Raw genomic sequence first — 27,073 nt, 5'->3', positions numbered from 1 at the left:
TTTGCCTTGGAACCAATACACAATATTGACATGAAGACAAAAGATTAGTTTGTTGTTTTTTTTTTAAAGCCTTGGTTGGAGATACAACTAACCATGAGTCAGAAATTATTTTCACCATCAAGAACAGCAGAGCCACTATATTACAATATAAACATCACAATCCTACGTGTGTTTGTAGAAGGGGTGGAAATTGCACTAAAAAAAAATGGGGAAAAGCAAATAAATGCGACCAAGTATACTTATAGGAGATATGTGCTGGAGGAGACACAGTTGTGAGGGCATTAAGAGACTAGTTTATAAGGTGGAGAAAGAAGGAAGATAATCGAGTTGTGAGAAAATATTCAAACTTTATTGATACCGAAAAAAAGGCGACAATGGAAACATCAATAACTAATGATCTATGTTTACTTTCCCATTTATACAAAATCTTTGCAAACTTTTGCAAGTGATATTCTACAGCATAATACATTTTTACCATCACATATTGACTGAAAGAAGAGACAAGAGTTTACTGTAATTATTTGTAGTTGATTATGATAAAGCATTTGATTCAATACAGCAAAATATCACTTTCAAAGCTGTCTTGCAACAAGGTGTGTCCAATCCATAAATAAAAATCACTGAAGATTCTTTGAAACATATAATAACAGAAATAGCTTTGTTTAATGACCCCCTGAACATTAAATAGGAAAATTTATGCTTGCCAAAGGTGTTTTGCCACTGTGGTTTAGAGTCAATGCAGACTTCAACTTGAAGTTTTCCTTGGGGATCCTGATACTCCTGTTTGTGAATGACATTGTACTGGTTTCATCAAGTCCTAGAAACATGTGTCCTCCAGAAGAGATTTGCAACCATTCAAAGAGTTTGACCTGGACAGCAAAGTCCAAGTGGATAAATGGCTTTTCCCCATATTATGACATTTTTTTGGATGAATTAACCAATGTACTAATCCATTCTGTGTTCTCTCTGTCTCTTCCTCCCTACCCTTTCATCTCTTCATTCCTCTCCTTTTTTCTCCCTCTTTTTCTATTTCTCTCTAACAGACATAGCAAATGGACAATGAGTTGGGCCCAGAATTAAACAGGAGGAAAAGAGTAGGATGAACTGTCTTCAGAAATTACAAAGTTCCTTTAATGACTTAAAATGTCTTGGGAAAAAAGACCTGTAATTTTAATGCTAATTTCCCCCCAGTATTGTATGGCTGAGCCATGGAACACTATAACCTTAGGAGCAAAGATAGCAAATGGTGGGAATCACCCAAGGATGGGATTTGGTAGGACATCAGTAATAGGATAAAGGTGCAAAGGACCAGGGAGAAAAGGATAAAATAAAATCAAACTGGTTTATCTCAAAATTGGGAAGAAATAAAAGTATGTCCAGTGCAGGAGAAATGGCCTGGGAAGGAACCAAGGGGCTAAAGTCTTAGTAAGGATGAGTAATAGGAATAGGGGATGGAATGACAATAGATTATGATCAGATGAGAGCATTTCAGAGTTCGGATTGAAAGCGGTTTAATCTGTCTGTGATGCCAAGATCAAGATATGGCCATGTCTGAATGTAGCCAAGGTAGGGGTAATAGAGTAGGTCGTGAGAAATAGAGGAATTGGGAGGTTAGGGTGTTTGAGGGAGTATCAATATATATTTGGAAGTAGAGTTCTCAGAAGATAAAGGCAAGAACTGAACTCACTGAGGAAGGAAGGGTAGTGTTCTATCAATCAAGTGACAACAGCTATGAGAATTTTGACTGAGTATATGGTTAGAGTAAACCTCAAGAGCCAGGTCTCAGTGAGAGTAGTAAGACTGAAGGAAAAGGAAAAGTTTTAAGATTAAGGCAAATCTATTCTTTGGAGCTGGCATTCCAGAAAACATAGAAGGGACGGGTAGCTTTAGAGTGGGACATTGAGAGGGAAGGATTGGGTGGAGATGGAAATAAGGGAATGGACAGTAAAGGATGGAAAAGTAGGTTTGAATAATAGCTGGTGTTAGGGAGCAGGCCTTTGTTAATTTTTGAGGAATGAATTCTGGTAGGCTATTGATATTCATAAGAATTTGGTTTCAAGGTGGAAATTTGTCAGGATCAGACAATTCAGATGAAGGGGATTAGTGGAGGGCAGGTGGGGCACTACAGTTAGAATGAACTTTTTCTTGGTTTAGGGGGATAGGCATGGAGGGAGGCAAGATGGGTTGCAGTTTCTTTGTTGCCTGCAGGAAGATAAAAGGGGCCAAGTATACAAACTGTGGAGGAACTTATCACTTTAAAAATCTTGTATTTTAGCTGCCCACACCACTTGTGAAATTGAAAGTTCTTGATGATTCCCTTTACCACTAAAACCTTTGGTCTTTGTCCCCAGGTCTTAAGCATACTGCTAACTATGGAACATTTGATAGTTTCCATCATTTGACTATTTTTTAAAATAACAATAAAATCTCCCTTGGCTTCCATAACATTGAACCATAGATGATTCTTCAACCCCAGATATTCTATTTGTTTCATCCTTATCTACTTCCTTTTAAACATTAGTATCTTCTCATACTGTTTAGCCTCCCCCACTTTAGTGATCTTTATTTACTCCCATGGTTTCAATCATCACCTTTAAATGACCCCCAAGTCAATCCATAACCTCTAGCCTATTTTTCAACTTTCTGATGGATATCTCCACCTCAATGTCTTGCCAGCACAACTAAAAGTTTAAAATTGATCTTTCTTTTTCTATTATTCCCAATCCTACCAGCTATATTCTAATGATTGATTATATCATTTTCTCATCAACCATATCCATTATCTGAGTTATCTTTAACCGTTCCCTCTCCCCATCCAATCTATGGTTTAGTCCCACTTGTTCTACCCCAGCAACATCTCTCAAATTTAACTCCTTTCTATTCCTATTATCTCTTCTGTTTGTTACCTCATCTACAAAATGAGATCAGAAAAAATGTGGATTCTAAGGATCAATAATACTTTTTTGTATCATGGACCCCTTTCAAGCACTCTAGTGAGGTCTATAAATTACTTCTCAGAATATTTTTAACATAAAAGAATTTTTTTCTCAAGTTCATGGACAGCCCAGGAATCCACAGACTTCTTGAAGATTGATGGATCCAATATATACAAGTTTAAAAAAAAATAAACTTTGTTCTAGATTCTATGATTTAATGATAATAGGGAGCTGGGGGAGGAAATCTTAGAATCAAATGTTTTAAAAGGGTTTGACAACTTTGATATAAAGGAAATTGACATAAATTAAACAATCATGAGCCATTCAATGGACAAAGTGGTCAACAAAATAGTTCTCAAGTGAACTGCACATGACTAATTAAAATTAATAGAGGCTGCAAACAAGTCATAGGAGAAATATAAATTCAAAACTCTAAGGTTTCTTCACATTCAGAACACACTATTAAAGATGATGGGTTCAAAGTTAGATGGGCTTTGGAGACAAACAAATGTACTGTTGGAGCTGTTAAGTAGATAAGCAATGAAACTATGCTTTTTAAAAAGGGACTAAAATATTTATGCCTTTTGAGACACCAATGCCACTGGTAAGCCAATACCTAAGATGGAAAGTTTTGATAAGGCACAGATGGCATCTAGATAAAAATTGTGACACAAATGTAAATGAATCTACTATATGAAACAATGAGTAGGAAAAACTAGAGAATTGTGGAAATTTTCATGAATTAATGTAAAGTGAAGAGAGGAAAATAATATGAATGGAAGTGGAAAAAATGAAATACAAATTAAAATCAAAGAATTATGCTGACCCAGGATGTTCCATTCTTTGCAGAGAGGAAAGGCAGTCCACATACCATAAGACTTGATGTGCTGGTTGACTTTGCTGAACTGAATTTTTTTCCCCCTTTTGCTACAGGGAACACCTCACTATGTATCACTGAGGAGGCAGCAAAGATATATTGGGAACAGTTAATACAAAAGCAAAAGATGTTAATACAAATTTTTAAAATATAAAAATAGGAAAAAATGAAGTCCAAAGAATATATTAATCAATTGATCAGTATTATGGTGAATGATTCTAGAATTAGAACTGAACTCAGACTTCCATTTATTATCAGAAAAAAGGAAAATAAAAAGATAATAATGCTTTTAAAAGTTTTTATTGTGAAATATTGGTTTTAGAAAAAAAGTACAAAATGTCAACAGTCAGGTGTGTGCAAGTACAGTATTTCAATAGTCTATACATGTGAACAGCCCAACAGCTTTACTGCAAAATGCATATCTAGATCAATACTATCTAAAAAGGACTGCAATATTAACAGGCTTAAAGTACATAAATAACTTGAGCCAAAGTGGCTAACACTTGTAAATGCTAACGAACAGTTGAAAACAAGCTAAAAAGCACAAAATAGCACACAATAGTATCTCCTTACAGATCCACAGTTAAAGAACATCAGGCCATTTTGTCAATATACTACAGATCCAGAACATAATGATCTAGAACTCAATGTATTTGTTTACAACTTTAAAAATTTAAGTTTTAAAATGAGGTCATGGAATAAAAGAAAAAGTATATATATTTAAATTAGGACTAAAGACTGTGAAGCCCCTAAAAAGTTTAAAAGCATTAGGATTTACAAAGCTGACAATTTTCCTTGAATTTTGAGATGTTCCTTAAAACAAAAATAATTTTAAATTGCAGCAACCTCCACGAGTTTGAATAAGTGTTACTAAAATGGACAGTTCACTTAAAAACCATAATGACCACTAAAGAATAAGAAATATCTATGAAATTGGAAAAATACCAGTTATGAAAAATTTTAAATGAAAATAAAGGTCTTTCTGATTTAGTAAATCTCCTTAGCATTAAAATGCACTACAGTATTGTACAACTAGGGCAGAAAATGGAAGGTTAAAAGCATAGTAAGTTTATTAAACCTATGAAAACTATTAAACTTAGTGTTATTGTATATATATTTAAAACTTGATGGAAATAATTTTATGTTTTTTTCTCTCAAGTTAGAAATATGCAGTCTGTTTCACTTGAAAACTATCTTTATACTTCTAAATAGGGCAAAGAATGACTGTGATCTTATACTGAACTGCTGTAGGAATGAGCTACTAAACACAAGCCATTTAAAAAAGAAGAGTAGCACCACCCACAACTGTACTTGAGAAAGCCATCCTTTTCAGGGCACTAACATTCAAATGTTGGTTTAGATCATGAAAAACTTTTACGATGATATATATTCAGTAATAAAAATGAGGTGGGGAGTAGTTTGCCCAGAGCAGAGTTGCGTTGGTTTATGCTATAAAATGTTGGGGCAAGAATTGCTGATTTCATTCTATGCAAGTAACGAACCCAATATACTACTTAATTTTTTTTTTAATGTTCATGAACTAAAAGGCTGAAGAGATATATTTTTAAAGCAGACCAATTCCATTCAAGACTCAAAAATCATCTTTTTTAAAAAGGTCCTATATATAACTTTATTTTTACCACTAACATTATACATACATTATACTATACTATCCTTTTGAAAAGAATAATGCTTTAAAACTTTGTGACAGTTTGCTTTGTAAACACCACTAGAATGTACTGGTAATTGCAATTTATTTAAAGAAAAATAAGTAATAGCTTTAAAAGAAATTTAAAGCAAATTTGGGAAACTTTAGAATTTATCAAATTATGCAGTGGTGACCATTGATATTAACTTTATTAATCAGATAAAAGTAGGGAAAGCAGAAGTAAAGATGTTTGGAAAATAGTAAAATTCAACCAAAAATATGTAGAATTATGTATATAGGTATACATGCATATTTCTGCACACAAAGACTAAGACTCATTGTGGCAGAATTAAAATATAGTACTATCAAGAGATTTAAAATGAAATATTTTGGGAAATGATTAACAAATACTAGGACCAATACCATCCCTTATCCTACAGACACAAATCACAATGACCTAGAAAATCTATATGTACTAGTTGTTTGTTAGTTCTTAATGTAACCTCAAGCATTTCACTAGCAGTTTACATTTCCTTTTTTAATGTTTCCTGTACATATGCATTTATATACAAACATTTATTAAACATGATCTTAAAAACAAAACCTTATGTACAAAAGACCAGCATTCCTATAAATAAAAACATTAGGTGGCAAAAAGGCACTTGTAAGTAAAAATCTACAGTAGTTTTTACAAATCAAAAACACATTTTACCTTGGATACTGTACAATGTTAAATCCTATCACAATAATGAAAATATTAGGCTACTCATTGACTACTACTTCTGATGCAACTATTAAAACATATTTACATATATTTCTGAATTTCATTTAATAAAAGCACCATGATTTCCCTCCTAAGTTTGCTATGTTTTAATAGAAAGTAAAAGAACACAGTTGCCAAAAACTTAAATGTTCATCATGTTCCTTATTCCAAAAGTTACATATTCCTAAACTCAAGAACAGATCATTTGGGGGCAGCTAAATGGTACAGTGGACAGAGTACCCGGCCCGGAATCTGGAGGACATGGGTTCAGATCTGACCTCAGACACTTCCTAGCTGTGTGACCCTGGGCAAGTCACTTAACCCCAATTATCTAGCCCTTGCTGCTCTTCTGTCTTAGAATTGATACTAAGACAGAAAGTAAGGGTTTTTAAAAAGAAAGGAAAAAAAAACCCATCATCTGAAGTAAGCAATGTCAAAGAAATCGTTTTTAGCTTTTAAAAATGACAGCTATTCTATTATTGCATGTTGCATTTTTAAAAAGAGCACTGTTTTCTGTCCTTTACAACTTTTAATACTATTGCTGGCAAAAAAAGTTCTTGGATATCAAAAAATTAAAAAGATTCTTCAAGCCAGTTGAAGTAGTTTATTTGAATACTTTGAAAACTAAAAAAAAATGCTGCATTAGATACAAAAGTGAATAGGAAACACGCCAACTCATTTGGTGTGCAAAAATATGTTTTCTACTACACAGAATTTTAAGGGCTTCACAGAATTATTCAAATTTACATTTTAAGCAGAAACACTAAATGTGAATAATTATTTCCTCATGGAGATGTTAATATACTTCCACTTTTATCAAACTTTTTACCCTTCGACAATGCTGCAACCTGTTTGAGTAGTTCTCTATTTTTGGCCTGTAGTGGACAAAAAACACTTGTGGTTAAAAAATAAGGCTTTTATAATAAAAAAAAAATTTCAAGGTTATTTATTAGTACTATATAAATAACTATGTTATTAACTTAAAAATATGAGATATTTATAAATACATAAAGATTTTAAAAATATTGGTACAAGCTAACAAATTTAGATGAATGAATTGATGTTTAAGTTCAATAGTAATGTAAAAAAAATTGATGGCTCACTTACCTTAAAAATGGACTATATTAGGGAAATATACTTTTACTACTCTTTGCCAAAGTTATTTTTAATAATATTATTTTACTCTGTATTATGCTTTATGATTTACCAAGACCACTCATACCAAGACCATCATTTCATTTGATCCTCACAAGAATAAAGTAGCCAACTATTGTTATATACTAATTTTACAAATGAGAAAATAGATTCTGAGGAAAGACTTGCCCAAGGGGCACATCTACCACATTTTCAAAGTACAAATAAATAAATCTTGGCTTTGAAAACTAGATCCAAACAAAAGGTACTATATTACTTTTTAAAATAATTTTTTGAAGTTGGAAACTTTAAAACCAAAACCCAAATTCTTGTCAATACACACTTTCTGTGGCATCCCAGCTAAATGTTGGGGTTCAGTAGCCACAATAAGTGTATTTGTGGGTGGATACTCAGAAGGGAGGTTGAAAACTGAGGGAGAATGAGTGATGAGGGAAAAAGAGAGGGGAAACAATAAAGGAAGAAAGACTCAAGAGATTAAAGATTCAACAACAAAGCTCCATTGTGCTGCTCCTCTGATGGTGGTGAGAGAGGCTACACATATCCCCAATCTTTTATTGCAGAATCAAGAAATAGGGAATGGGAAGTAGTTAATGAACATGTGAGATGGTAGAGGATTTGACATTGGCTCAATTGATGACCACAAGATCAAAGAGGAGGCGGTTAATCAAACATGTGACCTGGTAAGGAATCTGGTCTGTCAAGGTAGGAGTTAGGACCCTGTGACAGCTAACACCCTGCCCAGGAATTCTCTTGACCTTTGGACTGTAGGTTTAGAGGGTAGTCAGAATGAATAGAGTACCAATTAAATACAATGATCAAGAAATAATATGACCATGAATCTGATGCATGAGCACCTAAGTTACAATCAATAATACTTTCAAGATTAGAATGTATCTGGGATGCCACACTTTCCTAGGTCTTGGTTATAAACTCTCTCTCACCCTTATCTGCTATTACCCTATTTAAATGAACTCATCTTGTTCTCATAGATTTTTTTCCTTCTCTTCCAAGTACATTCATCCTGCCATCTTAAAACCGTTTCATAAAATACTTACTAGACTTCAATAACCCAAATTTATCTTTTGGTAAATTATATTTTCTTCAAGAAATCAACTATGATAGACAGGGATCCATTTACTACCTTCAAAATCTTAGCACTTTAGGACATTCTTTAATACTCCAAAACTCAGTATTTTGAATATTCCTTGTCTTACTTCTTCCCAGTGGTGATAAGCAATGAGGGTTGAGATCCTGTCAATTTAAACTTTGCCAAACTAAAAATCCCCCAAAATTTTATGTATCTTCTCTGTGTGTATGGGAGCATGTTGAAAAAGAGGAAGGGGGGGGGGAGGGTTTGGGGAGGAGGAGACTAATGATTTTAAGATAATAATGGTGATTAAAAAATAACCAGAAAGCCATTAGCAAACTGAAATTTCCTTCTATTTAGCTAAATATTTACTAGCTTAATCTGGGACATTAGCTTACTTAAAACTTTTTTTTAACTTCATTAAAAAGAAAGTCTTCACATAAAACACTGGAAGTCAGGAAATATTATAAGGAAAACCATCTCATTAATAATACACAATAGTTGTCAGAAAATCTAGCAAAGAAGTTTAATTATAAATATGTAACCCATGGAAGTTAGTTAATTGGAAAAACAGGATAATAGCCTTTTAGAACTTTCAGGGTACTGTAAGAGAAAGAGCTGCACAATACACTCTGGCCCTAATTTAAAAAAAGAAAAAAACAAGCAAAATGATTTCTTGCAATTTTTACAGAACTCAACAGGTCTTTTGAGCAAGAATCAAGTTGATTCAAGTAAGGTTAGTCTTAGTCTGAATTTCATTCACTCTTCTTTCTCCCGGGTTTAATTATAGATTACTCTGCAAAATATTTAGAATCCACACAAGAACTCAACATACAAACCTGAGTGAATAAAAAAAGAATTATAAGTATTTTTATAAAAAACAATACTTGTTAGAACAACTAGGTGACTTGGCCTCAGGACACAAACAGGAGCAATGAGTAAAAGGAAAGGGGAAGGGGCAGATAGATAGCTTAGTGGATAGAACTAGGCCTAGAAATGGGAATGTCCTAGATTCATAATTTGGCCTTAGACACTTCCTAGCTTTTGTGACCTTAGGAAGTCACCTAGCCCCAATTTCCTACACCTTGCCTTGGAATCAATACTTAGTATCAATTCTAAGATAAGGGTTTAAAAAAAAAAAAACCCTTACCAATATACCTCTCTCCAAATATATGAACTTCTCACCTGTGACACCACCCCCACCCCCTTCAAGCAAAGAAGATACCATAAACAAATCTGAATGGGGGGGGGGGGGGGGCAGAGAAAAGGTATTTTACTTTTAGGTCAAAAGAGTTGGCCAGATGGTAAAGATAGGTAGAGGAAGAGCTAAAATAAGAAAATGGTAATCAACTATTGGTTTTCTTCTGTGTTGAAGGCTTACCTAGACCATTCTGACATATACTCTGGGCTTACAATTTTCTCTCTAGGCCCTATACTTTATAAATCAGGAGAGGGAGAAAACTATGTGCTAAAAAATATATGTTAAAAAAATATTTACCTGTAGTTGTTCCACAGTTTCCTTGTGAGCTTTCTCCATACTGTTCATTTTTGTTCTCAAATTAGATTCCTGGTACTGGAAGTCTGCCTTCAATTCAGTTAACTAAAAAATACATCAATATACGTGAATTATATTCACAATTCTATGCTCAAAGTAATGCATATTAATATAAATGCCACGAGTTCCATGATATAGTTGTATTTTCTCTAAGTATGGTTTTGTTAGTTCAAAAGTACTTAGACGGACAAATCTATTTTATTGTTGTATGGATTTTAGTTTCAAGGTGGCAACTGAATATGTATAAAGTTTAGAAATAAAACCTTTCTTTTCGGGATATATATGTCTGACAGTACCCATTACTCTCAGTCATTTTTTACAAGCAGGACAGCTTATATAGTATATATTTCAGTTGTGTGATATAAACTGGGAAATATTTCCAAGATTTAAAAATTCACTCATCACTATTTGACATTCCTGACTGAAAGATTAGAAGAAATGTAGTAGTATTAATAAGCATATGGATTAAGAAAGGGAAGCAGCAAATTTCAAAATTTCAAGTCAGTTAGATAACATCATATTTAATAATTGCTTAGAAGTCATCTATTTGGTTCCTCATACAAGCCAGATGCTTCTAGCATTATTATCAAACTGAAAAAGCCCAAAATATCTAGCTGTAAATATTCTTACATACAAATAAGCATAGTATGAAAAAAGAAGTTCAGGATAAAATTAAACAAATACAAGGTTGAAGCTAGCTGCAAGGTGATCTTTCAACTGTAATACTATTGTAAGAATGGAAGTTTTATCCACAGAAATTAAGCATACCCTATTGTGCAAGTCTCAAATTTAAAATCCAATCCTTTATGCTATAATATGCAATAATCATTTAATTAAAAAGTTAATAAATTGAAAAGCAAAATTAAGCAAAACTAACAAGGAGAATTAGTGTTCTACATTCTACCTAAAATCTTTGCCTTTGTTGTAGATTCTAAGACTATATAGATTCTATCTTCACTGATATTTAAAAGACTTCTGATAATACTAGTTCAAAACACCTCACTGAGATTATTAATCTATTCATGGTAATGAACAACTAGCTCCTGAATTGGGTATTCCTACATATGTATTATGATAAATTATATTTTATACTTTTTTGGGTGAACATAGTATTGATGATTAGTAATTTACTTATAACTGCTAATGTCAACCACTTTGATAAAGGAAACAAAAACTAAAACCAAAATCAACTAAATTATCTGCACCAATGTGATATTACAACACTGTGAAATGGTATAAAAAAAATTTCAAAACAGTAATTAAAAATCACTTCTGCTTTTCTTTCAAATTACCTATTTCTCCAAATGGATACCTTTTAAATAGTGTTCTAATTAAACTTATAACAAATGCTACCTTTTCATTTAAAAAAATGCAGGGTATTTCCTAATTTAGAAAACTATGTGGTTAATCTCCATGAAATGAAAAGCTGTTTAAAACCGGCTAACAAAAATGAATAACCATCCTATATCTTTCTTTGCTTATTTTTGAATTTTTATATACTAAGTCTGCAAGATAACTATATTTAAACGAGTTTGGTTTTTTTTAACCTTATCTTCTGCCTTAGATTCAATCATGTGTATTGGTTCCAAGGCAGAAGAGTGGTAAGCATTAATCAATGAGAGTAAAGTGACTTGTCCAGGGTCACGTAGCTAGGAAGTGTGTGAGGCCAGATTTGAACCTAGGACCTCCCGACTCCAGGTCTGTCTCTCAATTCACTGAGCAACCCAGTTGCTCCTGAGCTTATCTTTCAAAGCAACAGCTGACTCTTAAGAATAACATAGAGGTAAAGCAGTAAGCTTAATAATTGTTCTAAATAAACCCAAGTAGAATAATTCACATAATTATATACTAAGCTAAATCTATACCTTTTAAAATCAAAATACTAGAAAACAGAAAAAGGTTCAAATTTAATTCAAATTTTAAAGAATGTTATTTCACTTAAATTGATTAAATAAAAGATAGGACATATGAACTAAAAAGAATAAGATTGCCTTAAGATGCTTTTCTTTTTTAAACCTTTACTTTGTCTTAGAATAGATATTAGGCATAAGGTAGAAGTGTGGTAAGGGCAAGGCAATTGGAGTTAAGGAATTTGCCCAGGTTACATAGCTAAAAATTATCTGAAGCCATTTGAAACCAGGATTTTCCATCCCTAGGCCTGGCTCTCTATCTACTGAACCACCTAACTGACCCCAAATTTATTATTTAGGTGGTAAGTGTCTAAGGCTGGATTTGAACCCGTGAACATAAGTCTTTCAGACTTAAGCCCAGTGTTCCAATTCACTACACCACCTAGCTGCTGCCCTCAAGATGCTATTCTAATTTCACTTCTACATAATATATTCATGTACATTTAACTCATAGCAGAATAATCTGTACCTATGATCCATCATTTGCTATATGTTGGCTCCTATACCAAAGTCTCATGAAGATGATTTTCATTCTTGACCCTTATTGACCAGATTAAAAAAAAATGACTGAAAATTAAAAGCTCTCTATATATTATTTCCCTGAATCACACTATTTCACATAATGTTCTTTCTCAGTAAACCAAAACTGAGACATATTTTTAAAATGTGTATGTGTGAAGCTAGCATTCAGAAATCAGTAAAATTCTAACTGGTAAGTTCCTTAGAATAACTTTAAGCTTATCTACTACTATTGGTTCCAAGGAAAACCACCATAAGTATTTGTTTCATATGACAACAAATGACATGATCAGTTCTCTGGAAGACTTATATAGATTTATTTACATTTGTAACTGTCAAATAAGAGTTAAGATATAAATTCCTCAGATTTGAATGACTTATGTTCTCACCTTTTTATCTTTTTCTAAAATGGTTTGGTCTCTTTGTTGTAAGAGACGTTTAAGTGACATCACTTCTTCTTTCAGCTGGCTTATAAGCACAAAATTGTCAGTTCCTCCACTATCTGCTGATTGATTTATAGAGCTACTAAAAATAAGAAGTAAAATATAATTAACAGAAGTCCAAGAAAAACAGCATGTGTTCAAAATGCATAAATTAGACAATTCCACAAACATCCTTAAGGCTAATGCAAAAAAATATGTACCTGACAGAAATGGATGCAACTGGCAAATTACCTTACTAATGGCACACATTACAAATACCTGCAGAAATATAATTCAGTATTAGCTTTTAGGGGGTCAATATTTCTAGTGTAAAGCAATAGGCAGCCAATTTGTACAGTAACATCAGTTAATGTTTGGCTAATGTACCATATAATAACTCTATTCTAATAAAACTTAGAAGACTAAAAAATACTTATTGATTTCAAATTTGCATTTCTCTGAAGGGCACCAAAATTAGAAAATGTTCTTTGACAGTATGTGGCCTTTTCCAAATTATTTATACTCAAATTTATTTTTGTTAAAACAACGCAGTAAGGAACAATGCCATTTTCATACTGTCAACTTTAATTAAAAAACATTCAATGATTATTATGGTCACTGTCCTATATAACACCAAGTTTTAATTAACACTGGAAGATACCAATTTTTTTTCCTTTATCAAATAGTTGCAACTATCAACCATCAGTGTTCTCTTGGGCTGAAATTTCATAGCAGTAAAGAAATAGAATTTTACCTATCTCCATTGGATGGCTTGGATTCCAGTTTGGGTTTTTTCTTTGGAGTTTCATTCTGAATAGTTGCAGAGGTTTTATGGCTGAAACCAAATAAGAAATATGAGTATAAAATAATAACTATAGAAGTTCTTCCAGTCAATTTTTAAAATAAACATAATTTATAATCAACCAATCACTTTTAAAATTCTTGCTTCGTTCTAGGCATTGTGCAAAGGGCTAGGGACATAAGGCAAAAATACAATCCCTAGCTCTAAGAACTTACTCAAATGGGGAGATAATTAGAAAAAAAAAATTATTGTGGAAGTACAGAGGGAAATAAATCCAGGAAAAGTCTTGTGCAAGAAAGTAGGATTTGGATTGGTACTTGAAGGAAGCCATTTTATTGTCTTAAAAAGTTAACCTACTACAGAAGTGACAAAGCCAAAGGGGGAAAAAACCCAAAAACAACAAAAAAGCACCAACCTGAAAGTCAGAAGTTCATAGGATTTTTTAATCCTATTTTGCCTGTTATTAGCTGTCTGACCTCAATGAACCCTGGTTTCCTTTCAGTTGGAAAATGAAGAAATTTAACTAGATGTTTAAACTAAGTATTTCATTTTAAAACACATTAAAAAATACCATTGTAGTTCAGAAATAGTAAACATTTACCTCTGTTTCCACAGTCCTTGCTCTTGTTCTGGACTCAGACTGCTGATTCTGAAATACATACAATTAACATCTACTAACATCTATTAAAAATATCTAATAATATTTGTTACCAATGGAGGACAAAATTAAATGTTTATAAAAACATGTTTTTGTCAGCAAAATGATTTCATTTAAGATATCAGAATGAAAATCTCAATAAGCCAATTATGATGCTATATTTGTCTATAACATTTTTATACTAAGAGTTTTATGAAATTATTAAAGAAACCATGAAAAATAATTTAAACAACTCCACCAGGCATCTTTATGGGTTCCTGGGAAAAAAAATAGCAATAGAGTTGTTTATAATTTGTACTTGTTCCATCATCTCATAATCTAATATATGGGGCCTTTTAAGAATATGAAAATCACCAGAGAGGTAATATAATTTCAAAGTTTGAAAGTCATCAATTTAAGACTATGGTTACTGTGGTTTAAGATGGTTAAGACTTAACCATCTCAGTTGAGATTTTTACTCTATTAAAGCGTATCTTAGTAAAAATCCCGAACCTGATGAAATTCGTCCTTATCATGAATTGCTTTTGCTGCATTAGTATCCTTTTGATCTATGGAGTTTGGAAAGCATTAATCATTGTGGAAGAGAAAAAAACTTTTTCCAGATAAGAGTACTTTGGTTCCTCTAGTTCTGACTTTTCCTTGCTTTCCTAAAACATTCTCCCAATTCTCTGTACCTCTTCTGTTGTTAAGGTAAACTAGATACAATCATCTAGTAAAGATTAAGACCATACCTAGGATAGTGAAAATGTTCACAATTCTAATTTATAATACTGTTTATATATCATAGTATTCTTACTTCTTAAGCCACTATGATACACTGCTAACTCAGTTAGCTTGTTACTCATTACGACCTTTGGACTTTTTTTCTGCTGTACTTACACATATCTAGTCCTTCACAATCTTGCATTCATATACTTTAGTTTTTCTTCAAGTACACTATTCTGCATGTGTCCTTACTGAACTGCTGAGAAAAGAGAGTGGCATAGAGACCAACCTGGAAGGCAGCAATCAGAAATTAGGTGGGTCTTTTTGAGCAAATGTGAAGAGCAAGCCATAGGTTTAAAGACATAGTTGTGAACAGTTCTACAAACTGATTATAATATCAAACGAAAAGAATCTTTACTTGTATTCAGCATGGCAACAATTGTTTTGTTTTTCCTGGCCGCACTCAAGATAAAGACAAGTAACACCAGCCACATAATCTTTAAAAACAAGGAAAAAAGTAATTCTCCGATTTATCATTTACTCTGGGAATTATGATGTCTAGATTATGGTCAATTTGGAATCCAACTTGGTCTTTCCCTTGAACTTAGCATGCACCTTCTGGTGACCTACTATTTTAATTATTCTACAGAGAGGACCCTATAGTCAGTTGTGTACTCACCTAATAGTTGGGAGGTCTAGACCATATTTTTTCCAGTTTAATGATGAGATTTTCTTGGGGGACAAAATCAAAAACCTCAATGAAATTAAATTTTATTAACATCAACTTCCTTGTGTTAACCTATAAGACCTATCATTCTGTCATAAAAAAATTGATAAGTCTCATAAAATGTGAACTTTATAAGTTGGTCCCCTTGTATCTTATGCTCTAAGAACACCTATTAATAAAAGTATTCTAACTTGAGCAGTCAATATAAAAGTCCTTTGACAATCATGTGTTTGTGGTTTATGTTCTCCCGCCACTCAGAAAAAAGTAAAACTACTTAAGACTATGATCCTTTGTCCCCTAAATTCAGGCAATTGTTGCAAAAGTCTAGGGAAAAAATTTCCAAAGAACAATCATTATAAAATTTAGCCCATCCCCTCATATTTTTAGAAATGTATGGCATACTATGAAAATTTAAGGCAAGTAGAAAAATTATAATTTTAAATAACAATCTTTTAATTTATTTCAGTGATTCAGGACACTCTACTATGATATAAATACTTCCTTTCTAATCTTTTAAGTTACATCTTTTAACTAAATACAAATATGAAACAAATGACAAATGGAGCATAAATTTGACTTTACAAAAAAAATATCTACTTCAAATCCTAAAACTTTTTTCTACTTGTTGGACCAAATTTCCAGGAAGTACTATATATAGAGTTATTTTACCATTATATGTTCTCCTAAGATGTATTTGGTTTTTTTTGGCTTTTCTTTTTAGATAAATCAAACTATTTTCAATGCCCCAGGAAAACTTGCCATTTGAAGGAAGCTTTAGTATGTAAATTTTCATTTCCTAATCTAGGTTTTTCATATGTTGTTTTTCTGGTACCAAGTACAGATTGGATAGTTGTGAGAAAGTCTAAAAAGTAGGAAAAAAGGTTAAAAAAAAAAGGATATAATATTATTGGCACCTTTTTGTAATTTTCAAAAATGCAACTGAAAGATATATTTCCTTTATTTGGGAATAAAGTTCACATGTTTTAAACAATGCTAAAATGCTGCTTTTTAGGAAAGAGTACAATTTTTTCTAGTTTAATGACCTCCAAAGTTTATTCATAAATACCTAGTCACACTCACAAATTTCAGTTACAAATGTTAACATCTACAAAATTGAGAAAATGAGAATTAACCAGAACTCAAAAACTTAAAAGAAAGTTCATGGTTTTTACTTGTGAAAAGATCTTTTTTATCTCTTTAAATGCAAAATTTCATACATTTCTCCCCAATGTTTTGATATTTAGTTTTCATATGCTGTTTTTATGAGAATGATCCTAGTACTAACAGTATAGAGTAACATATGAATCAATGAAATACTGAAGCATCTGAAAACCCAAGCCTATGAACTGGTAATGTGTTGACATATCTTTCTTACAACCCTATTCTGTATTTACTGCCTTTACTTGTGATTTGAGTATAAGCTAAAAGCAATTTATTCTCAACCATATATCATTAATATCACAAGTGTTAGCAAAATAATTTGAATACAAAAATATTAAGTTTTAAGGTGGAAGGGAAGATGGGGGAAAGACACTGTCTACAACCTTTAAAGAGTTTACAATCTAGAAAAGAAGGATACAGGGCAAATATCTAAAAAGACAAAAAATGTTAAGATTAAATTACAACCTTGCTTAGGTACTTTCTTACAAGTGTTGAAAGATTTCTTGAATTACATAAATTCTAAGTACTTACTTATGGTGACTACTGCTGTGACGATGGTGGTGATGATGGTGGTGGTGATGATGTTTTGAATGGTGTTGGTCTTTCTCAGTAAGTGATGAGGAGGATGAATTAGAATGTGAAGAACCCAGGCTCTTCCTTTGTTCCTTTGTCTTCTGTAAAACTCTCTTATATGACAGAGTGCAGAGCCAGCATAGTAATTTTCCATCAACCTATCAGAAGAACATTTATATTAGATCAAATGAGTCCTCAAACTAACTAATAATGAAATCTCTTGGGAAATTTCCTAAAATTCAGGGTAGCCTTTCAAAAAGTTTAAATAAAATTATTCTGAATTGGAAAACAGAATCTTATAAGGAACTTTTAAAACAGACAAGTCTAATGCATTGCATTTGTTTTTGATAATTTTTTGTTGATATAATCAGCACCTGATGTTTGTGGAGTTAATCTGAAATTGAGAATTTAAGATATGTAATCCATTTAAGGGTAAATTATTCTTTCTAGGGAAGTTAAGTGGCAGAGCGGATAGAGTACCAGGTCTGGAGTAAGGAAGACTCATCTTCCTGAGTTTGAATGTGGCTTCAGGCATTTACTAGCTGTGTGATCCTGGGCAAGTCACTTAATAACTCGTTTGCCTCAGTTCTTCAACTGTAAAATGAGCAGGAAAAGGAAATGGCAAACTACTTCAGTATCACTGCCAAAAAAAAACCCAAAATGGAGTCATAAAGAGTTGGACACAAATAGCAAAAATACTCCCTCCTTTTCCTATAAGTTTAAATTTCTATTCCATTTCTAGAAAAATCAGAAGGTACATGCCATGAAAATACTGACATTTATTTCAGTGTATAGTGAACATTAACGAATAAAATACTACATATTTTTCACAACATTAAAACTCTAAGCTTTGATTGAAGGGATAAGAAAAAACCCATTTCCAAATCTATATAAAATCCAAAATAGAAATATTGTTACTACTAAGTAGTAACTGGTATCTATAAACATTCCAACTAAGAAATGACTCAAAGAACTACAGCTATACAGTTACTAAAGACCACTTTAACTCCTAGTTCAGTGCTATTCTGGCAATACCTCAGGGGGCTGCAAATGGAACGCATCATCCAGAAAAATACAAATATTGTCAAGTCCACCTTAAGTTCAAATCAGTGATATGATTATTTCCGGACTTCACAATACCATGAAAAACAAAAAAAAAAATTACCTTTCTTCTTCCTTCCTCTTTTCGATCAAAAGCACATTGTTGTTTACACTGTTCACAGGTTTGTGGTGGTCCATATTTCTTTTCAGAATTTGTGCAACGTTGACACTTTGTACCAATAAATGCTGCAATAATATTACAGTACTGACAAGGCTTAGGCTGAAATGGATAGAGAAACAACTTTCTTTAACTTAGGCATTATAATGCTGAAAATCCTTATACTAATGCAGTGTAAAAGAAAAATAATTCTTTTAATATTTTGGAGTAGTATTCAAAAATTAATTGCTCAAACCTGACCACAACTCATGGATACTATTATGTTTTCTTTTTGGACACATGAACCCCCTGTTATTCTTTGGGGAAATGGAAACAATATGAACATAATAACAATTGTGATTTTTTAAAAATGTTAAAAAATGAAATGTGATAAATGCAAACTCCCAATTTCTCAATCATATTAAATGAGGAGGTATATTAATTCATGACATCACATACCCCATAGTCCACTTTAAAATAATATGTATGGTGCACACAAGTCACATGAAACAATTTCATCTTTCTTTGAAGTGAAAACAATTTTAGAATCTTGTGGCATCTAAGGTCCTCATAAGGAACATCAATATGCTTACTGAACTACATTACAAGTAGATCCAACTTTATTAAATCAGACAGAATTTGTACTAATGGACATATAAAATAGCTTTTGGAAATAAGATCACTATACTCTCATAAAATGCTCAAGTTTGACAGGTAAGAAAGGCAGGAAAATTTCAACTTTTCTGAATAATTGAGCTCTGTATAAGACTACTGTGTTTTTTTAAAACATTTTTCTCCCAAGGAAATACGAATTCCCAAATTCTAGATTTAAGATGTGCAGAGAAATTGTTAGGAAGTTTCACAGTAGAGTATATTATTTCCTTCAATCTGTTTAAGTAAATCTGTTTAAGTAATGATTTCAGGTTTGCATGCTGCTATAGATGTGTGGCTTTAGTAAGAAACATTATTTGACAGATAATTCTTCAGTGACAAAATGAAAATGTAAGTAAGGCACAGACTTACTGTCCCAAACTGCTTCACATTTTGCGCACACTTCTTGCAAATTGTGTTAGTTTTGCTGAAAAGAAAAATTCACATGCCATAATTAAGTTTAAATACAACCTTTTTTTTTTTAAAGCCTTACCTTCTGTCTTGGAATCAATATTATATATTGACTAACAGGCAGAATAATGGTAAGGGCTAGGAAATGGGAGTTAAGTGACTTGCCCAGGGTCACACAGTTAAGAAGTGTCTGAGGCCAGATTTTAACCAGGACATCCTGTCTCTAACTTGGTTCTCAATCCACTGAGGTACCCAGGTGCCCCCTTTAAAAACAACATTTAAGTCATTGACATACTACAAAGATGAGCATGCACAGTTGATTATAATAGGTCAAACTATGCATTTCTTTAAAGAGGTATTAAATATATATATATATATATATATATATATATATACATATAGGCATTAACTACTAGTCTAATCAACAAATATTACAATTTAAAATCAATATTTCATAGGAAATAATCACAAAATAAGGATTATTGCCAATAAAAGTATATCCTGGAGAAAAGTTTTATGTTCTTAAAACGTCTTAACTATTTATACAAACCTCTCCTGTTGAAATTCTGATCTGCAATAAGTACATTTTACAATAGGATGTGCAATCCGACATTCCTGAAAGAAATTAATATAGCAATCGTCAACATTTAGCATATAGCCTCAAGTCTCTTCTCCAAAAGGGGAAGGGGAGGAAAAACATCTCTATAATTTCAAAACAAGAGTATAATTTCTCCACAAGTAAGAGTTGTATTATATCTTAGCATATAATTGTTCGATTAAAAAAAATATGCTGTAATTCTTTAGGGGGAAAATGGATCTTTGCGTTTATTAAATTTGTGTTTGTTACTGATAAGGTTAAATATGAAGGCAACCTGGTAGAGTCAATTTCAAGATTTTGTAACCATCTGAAAATGCTTTAAACTATTTTGCCCTTCTGCTTACAAATCCTTTTCATAGGATCTGAGAAGATCCGAATGAGACCAATTCCTTGTTCCATTCCCAAACAAGTACGGAAGAGGTCACCATTCAGTCCCCTAAGAGGTTTAAAGTAATCCAAAATCCAGGAAGGGGAGAGCTGAAAAGGCAGGGAACAGAGGCTAAAACACCTACAGCGGGAGAGATAGGTGGCTGGTGGCTGGCGACCTCGAGGGGTCAGCCCCACCCTGGGAGCCCCCTCCGAGGTCTCGGCCTGGATCCCGGGCCATCAGGCGTGAGGAGATCTCCCCTTACGCCCCGCCCCACGCTGACAGAAGGGTCCAGGGCGCCTTACTAGGAGCCCAATATTCCAAACCCCGAGGCGCCGGCTACGGGAGGAAGGAGGCGGAGCGCGGGACACCCAGCCCCCTCCCCGGGCCACGTCCGACCAGACCCCGCCCGGCGCACACGGACCTTGCAGAGCTGCTGTCCCTGGGAGAGCTCCTCGAAGGGATAGCGTTGGGTACACTTTGTGCAAGCGTATAAGGCCGAGGCCGCCATCCTTCTCCTCTTCCTCCTCCGCCGCCGCTGCAACGCGGGGCCCTGCGGGATGCTCCGGGGAAGACTGGGCACCGGGGCCGCGCGCTCCTCCCTACTCTCCCACCCTCAACCCCAACCCCAACCCCACACGACTGCGCCACTAGGACTCAATTACGGCGCCGTCGTTGTCGCGCACTAAAGCACGAACGGCACCACCGTCTCCCTCCGCCTTGCTTCGCCACCCGCCCTCCTGGCCCCGCAACGGTTCCCGGCCGCTCCCTCTTAGGCCCCGACGGCGGCGGAGGGAGACGAAATGAGTAGTAGAGGTGTAGATTAGCGGCCGGGCGACAGATCCGCTTCCTTCTCCTTCTCTCTATTCTCTTTCGGATTGGCTGTCGCTGCTTTTACGTCACTCAGGCGCCACTCCCCTATCCTCACCCCGGATACGCACAGAGCCCCCACAAAGGAAGAAGGTCTTTAGCCAATAGCAGCGTTCTGCTGTGTGCGCGCGAAACTCACTTAAAAACCTTTCCTCTACCCCGGAGGCCAGTGTCGTTGTGCTCGCTAGTGGCCAATCAGGTGTTTGGAGAAGGACTCGCCGATCTCATTGGTTAAATGCCCACCAAAGATTTTTCCCTCCTGCTCTTCTGACTTGATGTTTCTTGATTTCAATTGGTCCGAGTAATTTGAGCGCCTTATATACTCCCTCGTCATTGGACGTACGGTAAGCACAGCCTCCTGAGAACTTCCCCCAAGGCATTGTCCGGCTCTTCTCTGAACTTTAAAGAAGGCAATCAGAATAGTTTGCCCTCCCTAAGCCTTTTACTTCAGTTCGGTTTATCAATTTTAAATAGCCATTTTAAACCACCAACCCAAAATAATGCCTGGAAATTTTCCTTCGCCCCCATTGCCCTCCACAAACAAGTCCTGCCCTTTCCTTGCAATGCTTTTGGAAATTTCCTGTTTTGTTATTGGCCCCCTTGGCCCTCAATCCAACACCTTGTGGCGTCATCTTGGGGAAGGGGCGGATTCTTTCCCTCCCACCTCTCCGGGACGATGTCCGCTTCTTTGATTGGTTATTTGTGACGCCTGACCAGGTTTGTTGTTCTTTCGATATGCGTAGTGTGCGTGCGCACAGCTGGATGGGGTAAATCCCTGGAGTCCTAACTTGTCGCAGTACTCCTTGCTCCCCACCTCCTTCTTTATCCCGCAGCTGGAACGGTAGTGGTCTAGTCTTGGTTAGAGGTCACTCCCTTGTGGGCGGGGCACGAGCCTTGGGGCGGGGCAGGTGAACCCGTGCTGCCTTCGCAGTGGGAGGAGTCTGCTGGCAGGCGGGAAGATGGCGTCTTCACCTGGCTGTTCTTTCGCGGTAAGGGAATGTTTGCGTTCGAACCGGGCCAGGGCAGACCTTGGACCCGTCGCGACTTTGTCGCCTTCTGTTTGGGTCCCGTCGGATTCCTTGGGGGCCACAGCCACTCCTCGAGTTCCTCCAGCTCCTTCCTTTCGTCTCCTCGCCCTTCCCGAGCGTGTCTCGCTTCCAGATTCCCTAGGCTAATCCCGACCCTTGGAGTTGAAGGTGATCTCTACCCCTTGACCCACCCGGGTTTTTCCTGCATCTCTACCCCAGCCCCAGATCCCAACTGTTCACGTAGTCATTGGGCCCAGCAGGGACCTCATCCTTGCGGCTGCTAGGAGCATTACTACGTAGTACTGTGCAAAGAAACCTGGGTTCTGGTTTCCTCATCCTGGATGAGCGGGAAAATGGGTCAGAATTTAATGTGGTGTTTAGTAGGGATGAATATAGACTCTTACACTTGGGATTTTTAGAAATCCATTTCAGAAATGTAAAATTGGGGAAGACGTGTTTGGACATCCACCAGTTTAAATGAAAAAAGATGGGATTTTTAGTGGACTGCAAACTTAAGCTGAGTGAAGCTTACCGTGGCAAGCAAGAACGCTAAAGAAGCATGTAGCTTCCGTAATAAAATTCATAATGAGAGAGGTGATTATACTTTAACCTGATTTGATCACATCTGTATTCGGTTTTAGATATTACTTTAGAAGGACCCTAGGTGACTGGAAAAGACAAGAATTAGCTTCAGTAGTAGAGTGCAATGGAAAGAGCACTGGATTTGGAATTGGAGGAAGTTGAGTTTTAGTCCTGGTGACACTGAGCAAGTTTCCTCATTTGTAAAATTGGCTTTTGAAGCCCTACTCTATGGTCCTGTGAAAATATATAAAATTTCATGTGTAATAGACATTCAACTTTTCCAAAAACAGTAGGTAAATAAGTTGCAAATAAGTCGTTAGGTTTGATATAAGGAAAGACTTTTAACAATTAAAGATATCCAAAAATGGAATGGACTACCTTGAGAAGTATTGGTATTCCCACTTCTAGCAAAGGCTGAGTGAATATCCTTGATTTCTCCTTTGCAAATTCTCTTGAGTTTGCCCACTTCTCTCCTCTGACACTGGTGCATCTCACACTTGCATTATTATAATATCCTGCTGGTGGGTCTACCTGCCTCAAGTTTCTCCATACTCAAGTCCAGCCTTCATTCATCATGATTTTTCTAAAATGCAAGTGTGACCATGTCACCCCAATTATTACCTCTCCAGTAAACTTAAGTGGCTTGCCATTACTTCCAAGATCTGCTTGGTATTCCAAGCCCTTCATAACCTAGCCCCCTCCTATGTTTCCAGTATCCTTACATCTTACTCTCCAACAAATATACTTCAGTCCAGTGACATTAACCTCATATTCCATGAGCAAGATATTCCAGCTCTTGGATCCAGGTATTTTTTTCTGGCTGTCCCCCTTAACTTGAATACTCGCCCTTCTCCACTCCTATTACTGATTTCCCTGGCTTCTTTTAAGCCTCAACCAAAAACTAGTCTTCAAAAGAAGCCTTTCCTAACCCTTTCTAATTCCATTCCCTTTCCCATGTTAATTATTTCCCTTTTATACTATATATATATATAAAAATAAAACTTGCTCTGTACATGCTTGCTTATATGTTATTTCCCCTAGTAGATTGTAAGCTCTTTAAGAGTAGACACTCTTGAATCCCCATCAATTAGCCCTGTGCCTGGCATATATTTGGTGCTAAGTAAGTGTTCATTGATTGACTTGATTGTTATAATTTACAGGGTATTCTTGTCCAGATAATGATTGAATTATATGATCTCTGTTTTTTCCAGACCAATTCTAAAATTCTTTGATTTATGTAGTGTCAAAATCAGCATCACAGAATCTCAAACTTGGAAGGGTCCTTAGCATCCATGTAGTCTAACCTGTATCTGGCAAGAATCCCCATTAAAGAATAATGCTTAAGCATTTAGCTGTCCTTTAACTGAAGATCTCTAGTAGCTGAGAAAACTATCTCTAACTTATGTAAGTCGTTCCATTAGGAAACATTTCACTAAATTTAAATTAACCTCCTTGCAGAACTAATACCTGTTGCCCTAGTTTTGCCTCCCTGTCACCATTAACTGACAATTTGATCTTGAGCAAATCACTTTTCAGTATCTACCCAACTTGATCAGTAAAATGAAGACTATGGTTATGATCTCTGATATTCCTTTGAGTTTTAGCAAGGGCAAATATAGTAGCACTGGGTTTAGACTTGGGAGATGGGTTTGAATCTTGGCCCAGCCACTGCACATCTGCCCTCTTGGGCAAAATGCTTTCTCTCCCTGGGCTTCAGTTTCCTGATTTGTAAAATGAGAGAATTGACTAGATTATCTATGAGGGTCTGTGTTTTATGATCTTGTGAAACTTCTTGATCAAATAAGTATGTCATATATGGAGAAATTTGTCTACCCTGTATTTATTGAAGGGGTTTTACTCCTTCACATTTTTGCTCAAGTACTTCTTTTCTCCACCAAAGTCCTAATTATCTTCAAGACCCAGCTGATATCTCCACGTAAGTGAAGCCTTTTATGTTTGTCTCCAGCCTTCTGTGACTATATGACTTAAAGCTTTTTTAGGTATGTGTTACTTGTGGAAGAGGACCCTGTCTTATGTTTTTCAGCCCCCATCTTGCTTAATAATGTCAGCAAACAATTTATTAAGCATTTACAATGTGCTAAGCATTTTCCTAAGTGTTAGGGATGGTAATAATAATAATAGCTAGTATTTATATAATGCTTACTATATGTTTGGTACAGTGTTAAGCATTTTATATTATCTCATTTGCTCCTGACAACCCTGGGAGGCAGGTACTAATTGTATTACTGTTTTACAGATGAGGAAACTGAGACAAAAGGTTAAGTGACTTGCTGAGGGTTACACAGGTAGTAGTGTCAGAGGCCAGATTTGAATTAGATTTTCCTCATTCCAGGCTCAGTGCTCTATCCACTGTGCTACCAAAGGCAAAAGACATTCCTAGCTCTCAAGGAGCTCATAGTCTAATGGGAGATAAAGCTTGTAAATATATAAACAAGATATGTACAGGATAATTTGGAGATAAATCAATAGAGAGAAGGTACTACAATTAAGGAGGATTAGAGAATTCTTCCCATAGAGGGTAGGATTTTGCATAGCACTTGAGAGAATTCTAGGCATTGCTGACACCAAGTGAAAATGCCTTGGAATCAGGAGATGGAGTGTCTCCTGTGAGGAATAGCAAGAAGGCCAATATCACTGGAATGCAGAGTAATGGAGTGGGTTGAGGCCAATTTATGAAAGGATTTGAATGCCAGAGGTTTTTATATTTGACCCCTACAAGTGATAATGACCTATTGGAATTTATTGATTAAGGAAGGTGACATGATCAGATCTGTGCTTTAAGATCACTTTGGCAACTAAGTTCAGGATGAACTCAATTTCATCTCACTTCTTTCACTTGTTTTAAGGGAAAAGAATTATGGCAGGAAGGCCAAACAGCAGACTATGGAAAAATATATGCTTTAGTGATTAGGGCCTATACCGGTGGTGCCACTGTTAAAGAAGAAAAGAAGGCCTGAATGAGAGAATGAAATCAACCGGTCTTGACAACAGATTGGATATGAGGGATTCGAGAGAGTGAGAAGACAAGGATGATACCTATTAGGAAGAGAGAAGGTTTTAGGGGGAAAGATAATGGGTTCAGATCTGGGCCTGTTGAGTTTGCATGTTTATGAGAATTCAGTGCTGAGATATCCAATAGGAAGTTGGAGATATGAGATTGGAATCAGTGGAGAGATTTGGGCTGAAGTAGTAAATACAAAAATGATTACCACAGAGGTTATAATTAAATTTGTGGGAGCTGAACACCAGTGAAGCAGTATAGAGGAAGAAGAGAAGAGGACCCAGTGCTTAGTTACTTGTTGAAGGAATGAATTGAGTTCCTATTAGGCATCTAGTACTACTACAAAGCTTTGTAGGGAATACAAGTATCCTTCCTCATTACTAGGGTTGGGGTCATGGTATAACTATGATCAGGAAAATCTGAATAAATTTTTTTGGCCTTCCCTTTGTACCAGAAAAGAAGAATGAATGTTTTGTTTTTCTTGTATGGGGTGTTTACAGTAGCTTATTGTAAAATATATGTTAAGTATTTGGTCATAGGTGTAGGTTAATATTAAGATCTGCTGGCTTTCTCGTTCTTTCTGAAAACTTTAACTTTTTACTTATTTTAACTTAAAAGAAGAAATCATGTATATTTGTGGTATTAAAAGATAAAATATAGCCAGGCCAGAGACATGAGGTCCTGGGTTCAAATTTGACCTCAGACACTTTTTAGCTGTATGACCCTGGGAAAATTATTTAATGCCCCCTGCCTGAACCCTTACCGCTTCTCTGCCTTAGATACCTAGTATTGATTCTAAGATGGAAGGTAAGGGTTAAAAAAAAAAAAAGATAAATTATGTTGATATT

At 35.2% G+C, this 27,073-nt stretch overlaps 2 protein-coding genes across 5 annotated transcripts in view; one reads left to right on the top strand and one right to left on the bottom strand.

Annotated features, from left to right (window-relative positions):
• Window positions 1–4,097: 4,097 nt before the first annotated feature.
• Window positions 4,098–21,736, bottom strand: FAM76B (family with sequence similarity 76 member B). 3 transcript variants are annotated; one of them, XM_001363189.4, is made up of 10 exons: window positions 21,148–21,736; window positions 20,309–20,373; window positions 19,720–19,774; window positions 18,664–18,819; window positions 17,457–17,656; window positions 14,276–14,323; window positions 13,627–13,707; window positions 12,840–12,975; window positions 9,965–10,066; window positions 4,098–7,099 (listed from the first exon to the last, which is right to left on the bottom strand). In XM_001363189.4, the coding sequence occupies exons 1-10, from the start codon at window positions 21,232–21,234 to the stop codon at window positions 7,010–7,012; spliced, it is 1,020 nt and encodes a 339-aa protein (XP_001363226.1). In that variant the 5' UTR covers window positions 21,235–21,736; the 3' UTR covers window positions 4,098–7,009. The 3 variants fall into 3 exon arrangements, with proteins under 3 accessions (XP_001363226.1, XP_056681095.1, XP_007495045.1); XM_056825117.1 differs by having other exon boundaries at window positions 12,840–12,972; window positions 21,148–21,632; XM_007494983.3 differs by lacking the exon at window positions 4,098–7,099 and adding an exon at window positions 9,136–9,305 and having other exon boundaries at window positions 21,148–21,632.
• Window positions 21,737–21,798: 62 nt separating this feature from the next.
• Window positions 21,799–27,073, top strand: part of CEP57 (centrosomal protein 57) — a 75,373-nt gene continuing 70,098 nt past the window's right edge. Inside the window, exon 1 of one of the 2 annotated variants that reach the window (XM_007494984.3) lies at window positions 21,799–21,937. Coding sequence is in view for 1 of the 2 variants with exons in the window: in XM_001367462.5 (XP_001367499.3) it covers window positions 22,553–22,582 (30 nt within the window). In the remaining variant the exon portion in view is untranslated. Of the gene's footprint in view, window positions 21,938–22,309; window positions 22,583–27,073 lie in introns of those variants that run through there. The other variant, XM_001367462.5, reaches the window with a different exon arrangement.

The sequence above is a fragment of the Monodelphis domestica genome, chromosome 4, assembly GCF_027887165.1.
Source record: "Monodelphis domestica isolate mMonDom1 chromosome 4, mMonDom1.pri, whole genome shotgun sequence".
Lineage (NCBI taxonomy): Eukaryota > Metazoa > Chordata > Mammalia > Didelphimorphia > Didelphidae > Monodelphis > Monodelphis domestica.
This window is presented reverse-complemented; position numbering and strand designations above follow the sequence as displayed.

Excerpts from the sequence above, each read along its gene's own strand:
- FAM76B (XM_001363189.4), bottom strand. The coding sequence starts at position 21,234 with ATGGCGGCCTCGGCCTTATACGCTTGCACAAAGTGTACCCAACGCTAT. Across the intron at positions 19,775-20,308 it reads TCAGAATTTCAACAGGAGAG|CAAAACTAACACAATTTGCA; the intron begins GTTTGTATAAAT and ends TTTTCTTTTCAG. Across the intron at positions 18,820-19,719 it reads ATGTGAAGCAGTTTGGGACA|CCTAAGCCTTGTCAGTACTG; the intron begins GTAAGTCTGTGC and ends TATCCATTTCAG.